The sequence below is a fragment of the Falco peregrinus genome (genome assembly GCF_023634155.1).
Source record: "Falco peregrinus isolate bFalPer1 chromosome 12 unlocalized genomic scaffold, bFalPer1.pri SUPER_12_unloc_1, whole genome shotgun sequence".
Lineage (NCBI taxonomy): Eukaryota > Metazoa > Chordata > Aves > Falconiformes > Falconidae > Falco > Falco peregrinus.
In genome coordinates, this window is record NW_026599548.1 from 130,107 (window position 1) to 144,655 (window position 14,549).

The following is a 14,549-nucleotide window of genomic DNA, read 5'->3' on the forward strand; positions in this document are numbered from 1 at the left end:
CGCCCCCCCGCCGCGCGCCTCCCCCCCCTCCCCCGCCCGCCCTGAGGGAGCGCCGCCGCTTTTCCCCGCCCGAGGAAAACTGACAGGAAATACAGCGAAAAAAAGGGAGGAAAAAAAGAAAAAAAAAAAAAAAAAAAAAAAGCTTTGGAAGTTTATTATCTTTGATAAAATCTCAACTGAAAGGGGTGGACTCTGTGTTAACAGCTGCAGGAATGCACAAAAACCTATCATCCACGGGGAAGTCAGGTGATGCTGTTGGGTTTTTTTTCATTGGTTTTGTGGTGGTTTTTTTCACTAGACATTAAATTAAGAATTATGTGGAATGACACAGGATGGAAGGTCCTACCCGAGAGCAAAGTCCAGTGAGAGTTTTGGTAAAGCAACGTTCTGATTAATTAGCTCAGAATGAATTCTAGTTAAGAAAAGCTTATTTTCCTATACAAAATTACAATACAGAGAACGCATACAATTACAATACAGGGGGTTTAACTGTTAGTAGCTATCAACTAGAACAGAAATTTCATAGTAAAAAACTTTATGGAAATTAAAATAAGTCAATTTTCTTAAGCTGTAAAACTTGAGACAAACGCCAAGTTCTAGAAGAGACACTTTCAGATTCTTACCATAAAATCCATATTTTTAAAAAATGAATTTGGTTAGGAAAATGAAGCAAGTTCTTTTAAAACAATTTCACATCCCAATGGGCATAAGTAAAAAGAACTCAACTGTGTGAGGCTGAGAGGTAGAGAGGTATCATTGTAATCACAATCTTCTATTGGTTCCAGGGGTTTTTCTGAGGTAATTAGCTGTGTGTCAAGTTGTATAAACAATAGTATTGGCAAAAGAGCAACATTGACAAATTACACTAATGACCTCTTTCCTCTCATCAATAGGTCCTAAAAACTTAATTAGACGCATCCGAATTAACACTTCCAGGGTCTCCAGCAGGTGAAGTGATTGATGAAGGGGTGGTAGCATCCTGCCAGCTGCCATTAGCCTGAAGGGAGAATAAATGCAACATTTCATTAAAACCTTTAAGAAACTACTTGTAAAAACTTGTTTTTACACATTTACACCTTACAAGGGACCAGAGCTTTGGAAAGGAAATGACTATTTATCAGCTCTGGCAAAGCAGGGTCCACAAATACCCCGTGTAAAAAACGCCCTTCCCTCCCCAGATTTTATGGTGTTACTCTTACTCCTAGCACTATCTCCTTGCGGCAAGAATTAACTGAAGCGCACAAATTTTCTGGTGACCAAAGCCATAACTTTAAGTCAAGTATTTGTATTAAAAGATGTCTTTCCCTGCTTTTTCCTATCCCCACATCAGACATGTCGGCAGAATAAAAAGTCAGCTTATATTCACAGATCACCGTGCCACAGTCTCAGGGCAGAACTTGTGTTTCTGGTGAGTAAATACCTCAGTACATCTTACATCTATGCGCTGCGTCGTATACAAAGGATTCCCCACAATTGTGTCGTATCTTCCTGTCTGGTGTATGACATGATGTAAGGAATCCATCTAGAACGAGATCCCACCCCATGAGAACAGTTAAGGACAGAAAGTCAGGTTAAAGAAATGTGGTAGTACGTGGCACACACCTATCAGGCCAAAAATTCTTTAAATAAGGGGCGGGTTTTCTTGCAGGAAGACAAGTTTTCTCTGCAGTTCTTGCTATTAATTGAGCTACTACAGCTAGTTCCTTACCAAGCAGAATTGGAGCCTAGAATCACACCTGTCACCTACAGCTTTTATGACAGAGGAACAGATTTTGCACCATTCAGATGGATTTAGAAATTCAGCAGAAAGCTGAAAATTAGTTTAACGATACTGTTAACCGCAAATGCTAAGTTCTACTTACATGGAACAAGATTGGCTCTAAAATGAGAAAACACCAATTCATTAATGTATATTTAAAAGGGATAGAAACCCAGCAGTAAGTTAATTTAGGTATCAGTTAATTCTGTAAGAGAATATTCCAGTTCCAAGAGAAAAGATGCATTTGAGCAGGCTTGCTTCTTGACTCGTTTGAGAAATTTTACTCTAATCATGTTTTGCATCCGAGCCAGTGCTGGCCAGAGACAGAAGAACCCACCCCTATCTGGTATTAAGAGAATCTACTTAAAAAAAAAAAAAACCAACCACAAAACACCCCAAGATTGTCTAATCCAACCCTGCTGTCAGACGCTGGGTCAGTCTGGTTGGGTTTTGAGTATCTCCAGGGACGGAGACCCCATAACCTCCCTGGGCAACCTCTTCATACCGTATAAAGGACAGAAACGGGATTTTAACTTTTATCTCGCTGCTGAAAGTACGTGGTGGTTAGTTGTTTTTTTGGTTTGTTTTTTTTTTTTAATTCCTTACTGACCTGCGACTGCACATTGGCTCCCACTGGGGAGCTCTGGTAGGAAGTCAATGACTGCAAATTTATAAAGGAATCTCCGGAATTTGTCATCTTAAAAGAGCCAGAGGAAGCTAAAAAACAAAACCAAGAAAAAAGAACATATTTTAATGAGAAATAACACCCAACAAAAATGGTTCTTCAAGGAGTATTACGTAAGTTTTAAAGAAAAAGAAACCCTACAACCATTTTGAACACCGGTGGGCTGCGGTACTAATTGTCACAAGAAATAATGAGAGACTTTCCAGCGGACAGACTCTTCACTGGCACTCTCACTCACCTGAATTTGGTGTAGACGGAGAATTTGCCTGGTTGCCTTGAGCCACGACATTAGTTGCATCCACTGCCGTTTTTGCGGCATAAATATTGGCTTCTTCTTGGAACTTCCCCATGTTTTTTTTATATCGAATTCTTTTGTTACCAAACCAGTTGGAAACCTGGAAACATAGATATGGCTGTTAGCATTTGATCAAACTATTATATTTTCCACTATCTTTGGGAGTTGTCAGCAAAGGAGATGTTTTAAACTAGGCTTCAAGCAGAAAACACCTTCTACTAAACCCTTCGGAACAACCTAAATCCTGTTTAAGTACCAGTAACTGAAGCCTGTTGCTAAAAAACCCCACCGCTCGAGGAAGGAAAAATAAATTACTTAATTCCCCATAAAACATATTTCATACCTGTGAAACTGTGATGCCACCTTTCTTTGCTAGCTCTTCTTTGGCCTCTTCACTGGGGTAAGGGTTACTCAGATGCGAGTAAAAATACTCGTTCAGTACTTCCGTTGCCTGTTTGCTGAAGTTACGTCGTTTACGCCTAGAAAAATATTAGTTATTCCTATTTAAAATGGTGTTTTAGAGTAGAACGGCTAGACTTGGCTTTTCCCCTCCCCCTCTAAAATACGCTTGGCTTGAAGAATGTAAGAAGTGGGACTGGACACTGTCAATGGCAAAGTATATACCCTAGCAAGCAAAATGGGTGGCAAATTCTTAATATTTAAACAAGAACAACCCTGGGAACAACAGACTTGAGATTTCTTGCACAGTCATTGGCATTGAGCAACAAAAGAAGTCCTGGCTTGAACACCCGTTATCGCTAGGCTGCGTTTTCTCGTACCTTGCATCAAGAAAGCGTGAGCGCAGGATCATCACTGCCTCGCACGTGCTCTGCTTCAGCTGCATCTGGATGGTGCTGAACTTGCCGTGGATTATGTTCACCATGCGCTCTATTTCTTTCGGCGAAATCGGCCTTGTCCTACTCTGTTCCCTAAGCAGGTTCATAACGTGGGTGGTGAACTCACTGCAGGCCTGAAAACACACACAGTTGTATCGACAAACAATAAAATACCCTAGAATTTGTTTCCCCAACAAGAAAATATATGCAAAAAAAACTTTAGAGTAGAGTTTCCATGTTTCAGCTTTACTCGATTTACTCTTAAAAAACAGCAACAAAGATAAACGAGACATTTAATATCTTTAGTTTGATGTCCAGTCCCTCTATCTTCACCTTACTTCCGTAACACTGAGATAACTTTTCAACTCAATTTGATATCCTTGCATTCACCTGAATTCATTATACCTCCTGTTCTGTGCTTACAACCAACACCAAAGGAAAAAACGGTTATTTTTAATTGAGATGATAAAAACTCTTCCATGCAGAAAGATCACCTGTTCATATTTCTCTAGCTCAGAGTGGTATATCTGTCGGATCTGTGACAGCTTGGCCCTGTAGTCAGAGTGTTCAATGCTATTGTCATTTGGACAGCCACCTGATGTTGCTGCTACAGCCATCGGTCCTCCTCTTCCTCTTTTCTCGGGCCCGGAGACACCCTCTGCCAGCAACATGTTATCTAGTCTCATTAGTTGAGCATCTGGGGGATCTTCTTCCTGAATACCGCGAATACTTAACACTAGATAAATATAAAGAAGGAATCAACAGATTATTTCTGAATCAGGAAAGAACACCCACTTCAATTCTGGCAAAGCATTTAAACGCCCTTCAGAGGTTTTAGCCGGTCTTGAGCTCAAAGGGGGGAAAAATAGAACGAGGCGGGGGAAAGGGTGCGTTTAACAAAGCCACAAGGCGATGCATCAAAACAAACAGGACATTGCTCAGATCAAGGAACACCGAAACATAAATCCGTACGCAAGGCACGAGCCTGACCTCGTCCCCTTTATATGCCGAAGATGCAGCCACGCTGTACAGCAGCAGGCTACAAACTGAGGTCTTAACAGCACTGAATTTTAAAAATCTATTAAAAACTATTTAAAAACTACCGATATCTGAAACAAGATGAAAAAAATACGCTAGAAGCCGGTTTCTTTAAGCTTATACTCAACAAACCCAGACTGCAGCAGTCTGTACACTCAGACTATTTAAGTTTGATTCCAAGCAAATATATTTTTAAAACTTAATTGCCAAAATTTTTTGACAATGTATTAGGAACTTCTGTTTTTAAAAGGCGTAAGAACTCACAAGATACCAAGTCAATACAAAAAAACGCCAACAGCGTTTTGACTTTTAACTGCTAGACAATTTTAGTTTGATAGTCGTCAAGCCACCAAATTCAAATGCCCTTTTCCAAACTCTTAACAGGCAGGTTAATGCTAATTTTGAACACACAATCAGCCTAAACTTAAAATCACATTGCTGAACTTGGTATTTTGCAGGTAATACAGAAATTAGTACGCAATTCTGATGAAAGGAGAGTTTTGGGGTGGCTGCAGACCCGAATTCGCTCTGTCACAGCAACGCACATCCCCAGAACATCCCCAGGCTTTTTGCAAGCAGAAAAAGGTAAGGCAAAAACAGCTGTACATGGGTAATGGCTGAGCTCAAGGTAGGACAACAACGAGGAAAGTGTTGACTGTTTTAAAAGTTAGTGGCTTTTCTAACTCATTATGGAATTAAAATGAGTACCTTTAAAAAAAAAATTAATAGCAGACCTACTGCATACACCTTTTACTGAGTGAACATGACAAGAAATGAAACAAACACAGAAAAAAGGGGTGGTTTTTTTGTTTGTTGTTGGGTTTTTTGTATTTAAAAATTGCCAGCTCTCCTTTTTTCCAGAAGACCCAGCAGAGAGTTGGCCAGTGGCCACTTGCTCCTCGGTCTTTTTGATAAAACTCACATTAAGCTAAGCATAAATTCAGTGGAACAGATATTTTGGTGTCACCTTCTTATGTGAATGTGCTTCTGCCAAACGTCTTTTTATGCACATTATGATGCATATCAGAGTACCTCATGTTGAAGTCAAGCTCCCAGCTGCAGCTTAATTTTATGTCACTTGTCTAATTATGGTAATTAGACATTAGTTATCATCAATTACACATAAGCTCATCTCAAGTTGACTGCTGAAAAGCACATATAAAGCACCTTCCCAGTCTCAAGGGAAGACTCTGGTTGGCCGACTCTAGCAAGTCACGAGAAACTAGAAAGGAGTTAACCACCACCAACACGTCGTAAACTCTATTTCCAACCTAGTAGTTGCAAATTTTATTTAATAAACTCTGACAGAGGTGAGCAGACCTAAGAACCGATGAGTGCAAGAAGCTTGGGTCTGTCCAACCAGCTCCATCGAGTTGACTTGGAACTTTTGGCATTAACTGCATCTTAATATGTGTGACAATTAAAACAAGTTCTACAGAAATCATTGCCGCAGATGTTGGTTTTTAAATTAAAGCCATCGTCTCCTGGAACGGATACCTTTGGCTTGAGCTTTATTTTTACTCCTAGCATCTTCACCTAATGATAATATTTGTACAGGTCATAAATTACATCAGATTCACTCAAAACCACCTATTCAGTCAATTCCTGACTCTGCTGCCAGCAGCAGACAGTTCCGATTTCCAAGTACAGTTGTTCATCTACCAATCTTCCAGAGCTATTAAATCTCAAAAGACAGCGCAACAGGAAAGCAAAGCCACTGCCGTTGCAGGAACGCCATGCTCACACCAGCTTCTGCAAGTCTCTCTTGGCAGCCTGGTAAAAACAATTCCAGGAGCACACACCGTACCACTCAAAGAGTTTTGTCAGGGTGGCTGCATCTACCCTGTGAGCTTTCGGCATGCTCCGTGGGTCAGGCATCGCCCGTTTCTGCATACAGTCCTGAAAATTACGCCAGCAGGAGTCCGCAGTCTACATGGCTTCTGCAAGAACTAGATTTCACTAAAGAAAAAGGAATCCAAAGGGGGAAAAAAAGTTACCACAATTAAAAAAAAAAAAAAAAAAGCATGTCAGTCAACACTGACTTGTTACATATGCCCGTCCTCACACACTGCTTATTAACTGCTGGCTCACTGTACTCTGAGGAGAATGCTTCCTCAGCAAGCTTACCCCTCTCAGTAGCCTTTCAGCCACTGAATTTTTCAAGTTCCCACCATAGTTTAGGAACATATAACAACTCCATTAATACTCAAGGCTTTGAGTCAAGACACTAAGAGACCGGAGTTACGGCATAGTCAGTGGTTTAAGCGTGATTTAGAAAGTCCTTGCGTAACGGTAAAATCCTTCACACTTAAATCCTTCCCTGAAATCCTTCCCAATCCATCATTTTTATGGATGTTTAAGAAAAATCCTACCCCGGCTCAAGAAGCCCAACGACTCGCTCCCGTCAGCTGCACTAATACAATATTGTGCATTCTCTGGCACACCACCTACCAGATATTCATCAAATATGTAAAATAATTATACTAAGCAAAATGAAATTCCCATCATTTCTAATTAATCTTTAATTAAAATACATCACAACCTAAGGTGCTGAAGCCTCACTCAGTATGCAAATGCAATCATTACAATATATTTACATCTCATTAATTAAAGATTTGCAGCTCTGTAATGAACTGTACAAGATCACTGGTACCAAAATAAGCAATACACGCTTTGCTTAAGATTTGCTTCCCCTTCCCGATTTTCCTTCATGGAGCAAGTAATGCAGAAGCGCGTGATAAATGCGTCTGTTTGGTAGCGAACACACACAGTTAGGACCAAAACCTGCATGATCAGTGCTAGAAATGAACAGCCTGTACTGTATGGAGCATAAAACACCTATGGAGAGTGCAAGAAGTAGGCACTTGGGTGCTGGACCAGCACCCCTCCTGGTCCATGTCTCTGTTGTTCCAAGATGATCCTGTCCCCTGTGTGACCCTTGCAAATATTTACTCTACGACTCACGCTAAATACTGACTCACGATGGTTTTATTCAGGCAGAAGGGTTTCCTCAATCTGGCAGCCCACAAATCAGACTGTTCGGTGAGAAGGCAGGAGTGTATTTTTTTTAATAGCGGGTCACCTAAATCGATCGTGAAGCCCTTCTGAACTACTTACCGCTACTAAAATACCACACACATACATCGTGTGGCACCCAGCCAATTTTTCACCTGCACTGGACACCCCCATTTTTCAGTTAGTGGTCCTCCCTGGGGGACACCAGCCCCCCAAGCACCCCGCTACAGAGAACGACGTCGCTGTTGGTTCAGCTGCTCTCGCAGCATCGTCACAGAGAGCGCCTTCTCCAAATCTAACACTCTCCTGCACGTTCAGGGAGAGAGGAAAGCAAATGGAAACAGAAGACAAAAGCCAGCAGGGCTCCGAGCGCTGAGGAACAAGACTGGGCTACGTAAGAATGTCAACAAACTCAGCAACAAAGACAAAGCGTGTTCTTCAGCCACGCCGCTTGCCAAGTTTTACAACCAGATGAAAAGGTGCCCGTTGAATTAACCCAGCCGAGCGCCAGCACAATGCAGGAAGGACAGAGGGTTGCAGCTAGCAACGACAAGAAACAATAAAAAAATGGTACTCCATGTTACGATGCTGCAACAAACACGTTCCCTGCCATGGGCCAGAAATACAGAATCAGAGTCCTACTGTGCAGCGGGTTCTGTAAAAGTGGGGAGAAATATCCTCTCCCTGCCCCAAGGGGCCTGAAGCCATTGCAGACTACTGTCTTCTGAGTATGGTATAATCAGCCGAGAAGAAAAACTCTAAAATTTAACATTCAGCACCAAAAGCGTGCATCTCTAATAGGAGAGATGGTTAATTCTGATTTTAAGATAGAATTATGCCATGTTTGAATTCATACAGCTTGAATCATACCTGAAGTGTAACCTGACGAGCAAAAACCCCTGTCTGCTGCATGGATTAAAAACGCTCTAAATGCTTCTGAGTTCCCACAAAAAACTAAGGAGGCTTTATTGGATTAGATGCCTCTTCAAATACCTGCGTATGCTCCAAGCAGGTATTTAAGACTTCAAAATAAAATACCTGTTTTTCCCAAAAGGTGGTTTAAAATAAAAAATAGAATCACTGGGGGGGGGAGATGATGACAACACACACGGGGCTTGAGCAAAATATTAAACGTGGCTAAATCTATTTAAATTACAAAGAGTAATTTCAACAGAATTACAAAGAGTACATCTGTAATTTCTTTTTCATTAATAAACACTGCTGCTGGGGAGAATTTTTCAGCACCTTTCAGCTGTCTGCCCATTGCAGAGGCATACGGCTTATCCTGAGCTATTGTGAACGATAGGAGCGCTCCAACAAAGAACGAAAGAAAGATGGGGGGGGTGGGGGGGGGGTGGGGGGAGGAACACGTTTGAAACTGATTTCTGAGCTAGAAAAGAAGCTTGTGTGCCTGGGTCACAAAGAAAGCCCAAAACCTTGTGCTACAGTATGTCCAGGCTTTTGTTTGCTTGAAGCCATAACATCTGCTCCCCATAATTTAAATAAGGAATAGACAGACCATCAGACATTCAAAAACCTATGAGACCAAAACAAATCCAGCATAACCACGGCACCAGGGTCTGTTCCTGCAAGTGTATTTAGCTGGGAGAAGTCACAGTTTCAATCAATAAAACACAGAAGGTTCCTTTCAACCTAGAAGGGAAAACCAGAGGAAAGACTCTCTGTAAGGACAGCAATCCTCGGAGGACAGACAGACATAAAAGCTCGCCCTGGCAGCGCACACACACGCTTCCTACCCCAATATTTTCTCTCAGGAGCAAGCTGCTATCATGAGGACGCAAGATATGAACCAAATTCCCAAGAAATGAACGTGTAACGTCCGCCTGGGTGAGGAGGGCACCGCGGAGGATCAAACTGCATGGCCCCTCATTTGGCAATGCAATGAACAGCGCTGCAAGTTTCGATACGCTTTTAGAAAAAAATAACAAAAATGTAGGTTTAGGATGTTAAATATTAACACAACAAAAAATTTTTTTAAAAAAAGAAAAAGACCACCATTTCGGTTAAGTATTACGGAAGTAGTTATTCTCTAAAAAAGCATCAAAATTCACTATGGTTTATAGAACTTATATATTCAAACAACGTTCAGCGTTCAGATATGAACACACACGGGGTGATTCAAAATCGAAATCCATTTGCTTCTGCTCCTCAAAGCAAGCTGCACGATCACCAGCTCCATTTCCTGCCACTTCAGTTTTCCAATATCCCCAAGTGTTCTGCCTTACTGTCTCCTTTTCTCCATAATACAGTTATTTCTCAACTTCAAACTCTTCCTACCACGATTTCAGTACTAATTCCTTAAAGGGGGGGGGGGGGGGAGAAGGAGTGTAACAACATAGCAGCGTTATTCAGGATTCTCTAGGTAATCTAGGAAAAAAAACACCCCAGCCTATAGATTCTTTACATACACACAACTAGAACACCTACTCAAATAAGCAGCGTTTTGTCCAAATCTGCACGCAGACAGCATGACAAAAAGCACATCAAAGCAATTCCCAGCTTACAGAAGACTAGTAAGCCAAAAAACAGCCTTAAGTTGTAGAATCTATCAGGGAAAATACAATTTTTTTGTATTTTTAATTAAATTAAATGCATTAAATGAGAGCGAAGCAGGTGACGGAATGTGGGTTTTTTGGAAGGCTGAGGCCAGGAAAGACATCAACGCACCTGTTTTTTCCTTGATCTCACACAGCACGCTGAAGAGAGCAGGCTTCATTCTGTGGCAGTTCAAGGCATGCTTTCTGAAACGGAAGAAGAAAGAATGAGCAAACGCCAGCAGGAAAGGCAGCGAAAGACGCCAAGGCTTTACAGAGGACTGGAACGCGCTGCAGTGACAGCAGGTTAACACATCGGATTAAGTGAGAAATGGGCAAGTTCTGGTGATAGATTTCATTTAAGCACCACACTCAGTCATCGCTAGGAGCAAACTGTCGTAAAAACACGCAGGCCTTAGAATCCAGAATTCTGTGTCACTTCCAGGAACTGCAGGCACCTTCGGTTCTACCAAAAGCGTGTTTTATACATGGGGATAAAAAGTTGCTTCTTGAGTATACTAATATAAAATCTAATCACGGAATCCATCAAAAGGTAGAAAAAACCCGGGGTTTTTAGGGCACATACATCCTGATCAGTAGGAAGAAACTAGTACCGCTCGCCGACTCGCCTAGCTCACGCAAGCGGCCGCCCAATCCAAAGAAAAGCAGACTGTATTTAACGGCATTTTCGTACAAGTTTTACCGCACGTGCTAATTCTGCTTTTTTGAAGCTCTTCCAGTGTTTGCGGCTTTGTTTTCCCACTGCTCTCCAGGAAGGGACCATGTTAATTACACTGTTAACACGGAATCCATCCTAATGCCTAATCAAAACAAGAGAATGACATCTTTTGCTGAGTTGAAAACACATTTGAAGCGCGGTGAGCGCCGTATAAAAGCAGGAGCTGAGGTTTCCCACGGAGGGCGGGCGGTGTTTTACCACCACACCGATTTCTAAGGCTGGCCAGCAGTCAGGTGCCCAACTTCCACTAGACGTCAGCGGAAAGAAGCATCTAACCGCACCACACGCCTCCAAGAAAGCCTCGTTTGCTTCTCGTGACCCCTTCTGTCATTCAGAAATAATATTTACGTCACCTTTACGGCTAGGTTTCAGTATGTCTTTTACATAAATACAAACTGGCCTTCCTTCTCGTGCACCAGTCTGTACTCCAGCCATCACAAACAGTGCAAATACAGGTGCCCAGCTTCCTCACAACCCGTAACACTTCCAGCTACCACCAAACTGCCAGCAAATACCAGAACATAAGCTTTTAACAAAAATTGCAGAAGCTGAAGCCAATCGGCCGCTTTCCTTCGTGACACGGCCTAAAGAAGTATAAAACCCATTCGGCTACGGAGATGTTTGATAGTATCAACCCCAAGACAAACAGCCTGAGAACAAAGGCAGCTGAGAAGACAGCCTAGTGGAGCCTATTGTCCTTGCCTGATGAGGGAAAAAACAGGGGGAGAGAGAAAATGAATTCCAAGCCTTCAGACTGTACGCTCCACCCGGAGTCTAAAAAGTGGTGTTTACGTACAAGGCAGGAGAAATACTAGACCCAGAGATAACTGCATAATTAATATGGCCACTAACTCTTGTGAAGACGGCTGCAACGTCTTTAACAGCAGCGTTAAACTCACCCTTGGCAGATGAATTTCCTTCCATCGAAACTTTCACCCCAGTTTGCAACTTGTATTAAAAAAAAAAAAAAAAAATCTCGCTGAGCACACTGCAAGAACGCTCTGGCGTTCACTAGGCGTGAAAATAATGCACACAAAATACAGCCACGTGCATTTTTAATATAAATAATAGAAGTAAACCCCAACAAATGAAACGGTTAACACCGTGTTACCAAGATCACTTCTGCAGCGGGTTGAACCAGGCTTGAGTTTTACTTTCTCAGCAGCGCGTCCTCTTAAGGAGGACCAAGCCAACCCAACAAACTTCTTGTCCAGAAGACAAAAGCAGCTTCTTTTATGCACGTACACGTGAAAATCCACTAAAGTTGCTTTAAAATGCGGGGGCCTTCAAAACCTGCAGTGCTCCAGCTGGAGTTTGACGGCATTTCTAAGACAACGTTGAGGTCATTTAGTTTAAGCAATGGTCAGGCCGTTTTTCAAAGCCCATTCCTCAACTCTTATCTAGAATTCAAGTTCCTAACAAATTTATTCTGGTCAAAATGATCTTAAATACGTCGTCAGGAGAGAAAACTACAGCTCTTAAGCAACGTACAGGCAAATTCACGCCTATAGGATCTATACATGAGCTGCAGATAGATCTTTCTGAGAAAAGACTGGCAAGTAGAAAAGAAAAACTTGTTTGGGGAAGAAGCAACGGCCCCGCACGCGACTCCCAGCAAGCAACGCTCACGGATTTCATTGCCCTACAAGCTGCAGTTGAAAGTTACCCTAAAGAGTCGACTTTAAACCCAAATTATGAGTGCCTTCGAACACACGGTTTCTCCTCATATAACCCACGCAGCCCTCTGGAATCTGGTACCTGCCCTTGGTAGTGCCACTGCCTCGGCATGCCGGTTGCTGACGGCGCACGGTAGCACCAGGCGTAACTAAACGCAGCCAAACTTTAGGCAGAGATTAATAAACCCCCACGATTTTATCGGCAGCCATCGTTGTGATAGGAAAATCGGGGCATGGGCAAGGACCAAGGGCAACGCCAGGGGCACGGCGCCACGTTCATCCCGGGGAAAAAAAAGACCAGAAAACCATTTTGTTGCTTTTTATAAACCCGCTCGATGAGTCTCCACCTTCTCCCAACTGGCCTCATGGTGGGGGCTGCCCACCTCGCGCACGCCGAGGAAGCAAAGCGTGTAATTACGTGTAATTGCACCGCGCCAATCAGGGCCGGACGCAGCTCCAGGGCACAGAGAACACACCAGAAGATGCTGAATTCTGTTGATTTCCAGGCTGGTTTTGCCATGCAATTATTTACATCCCACCGAAGCCAAGGCAAGAGGAAAAGTAGGAACATTGCTCTTTTTCCTTTCGATAGGATTACCGAAAAAACTTCCCGGTGGCGGTGGAAAACGTCACGAGCCCCTCGCCGTGAGGGGCTCCACGGACCTCTGCTGCCTCTCTCTTGCCCTTCCCAAGCAAACTTTGGCCCTCAACGGCTGCCACCGTTTCGGTTTTCCTGTTCCCAGTGGCGTCAGGCAGGATAATCCCGTTTCCACCGGGGATGACGGCTGCGATTCCCGTCTTGACGCCACCCCGGGCTATTTCTTAACGTGGCGAGAAGGATGGAGAGTGGGGAAATTAATTACAAGCAACGAGGGCGGCCTCCCGGTGCTGGAGGCCGGTGTGGAAGCGCTCCCCGGCTGACGGGAGGTGATGCCACGGAAGCACCGGGAACCCAACGCCAACTTTTCGCCTCCGGTGGGCGATTTCCCACCGACCCCCAACCCCCCCTCCCTCCCCGGGGCCTCACCGGAGCCGCGGCCCCATCGCACCGCGGGCCCCGCCGCAGCCCCGGTACCGAGCGGGGCAGAGCGTCGCGCCCAGCCCCGCCGCGCCGAGCTGAGTCACGGCACCGGGCTGCGCGGGAAGGCGGCCGGTACCGGGCTGCCCCCCCCCGCCCCGTTCCCCGCCCGGCGGCCGGGCCAGCCGCTACCTGGCCTGGGCCTCGTCCAGGCTCTGGTCGGTGATGGCCATGATCTGCTGCAGGACGTCGCCCGTATCGTGGTGCGCGGGCGGCGGCCCCGGTGGGGGCGCGGCGGCCGGATCCCCGGCGGCGGGCGGCGGGGGCGCCGGGATGCCGCCGGGTAGGGTCACCCCGGCGCCGTGCGCCGCCGTCAGCAGCCGCGACGGGTCCTCCATGGCGGGGGGCAGCGGGGCCGGTCCGCCGCGGACGGGCAGCGGCGCGGCCCCAGCGGCTCCCACACAACAGGGCCCAGCGCCCGCACCCCCTCCCGCCGCCGCCGCCGCCGCCGCCGCCGCCCCCGCCAGGCCACGCCCCCTCCGCCGCACGCCGGGGGCGGGGCCGCCGGCAGCGCCGCGCCGGGTCCTAGCGCCGCCCGCCCCGCGCCGGGTCCTAGCGCCGCCCGCCCCGCCCCGCCGCCTCCCGGAGTCCCGCCGGCTCCGCTGACCGCTGGAGGCGGCCATCGGCCATTTCAGGCGGCTCTGCGCTCATGAGCTTCGGGGGTCCCGCTAACTGACCTCTCATTTGTCAGAGCAGAAAACAGAACATCTCCGCATGCTAACACGCGTGTATGTGCCGTGCAAGGAGCCCGGTCGTCGCCCAGCCACCATCGTCTCCTGATGTCAGGCCAAGCATCACACAAGCACGGCTCCCATCTCCGCTTTTCACGCTCAAAGAGAGCAAAATTATTCAGATCAATGCTAATGGCACTTC

At 45.2% G+C, this 14,549-nt stretch overlaps 1 protein-coding gene across 2 annotated transcripts; it reads right to left on the reverse strand.

Moving 5' to 3' along the window:
- Window positions 1-138: 138 nt before the first annotated feature.
- Window positions 139-14,141, reverse strand: PBX4 (PBX homeobox 4). 2 transcript variants are annotated; one of them, XM_055793162.1, is made up of 9 exons: window positions 13,809-14,141; window positions 10,317-10,390; window positions 4,070-4,311; window positions 3,519-3,709; window positions 3,083-3,218; window positions 2,683-2,839; window positions 2,370-2,476; window positions 1,436-1,522; window positions 139-997 (listed from the first exon to the last, which is right to left on the reverse strand). In XM_055793162.1, the coding sequence occupies exons 1-9, from the start codon at window positions 14,012-14,014 to the stop codon at window positions 905-907; spliced, it is 1,293 nt and encodes a 430-aa protein (XP_055649137.1). In that variant the 5' UTR covers window positions 14,015-14,141; the 3' UTR covers window positions 139-904. The 2 variants fall into 2 exon arrangements, with proteins under 2 accessions (XP_055649137.1, XP_055649136.1); XM_055793161.1 differs by having other exon boundaries at window positions 1,421-1,522.
- Between the last annotated feature and the right edge of the window lie 408 nt (window positions 14,142-14,549).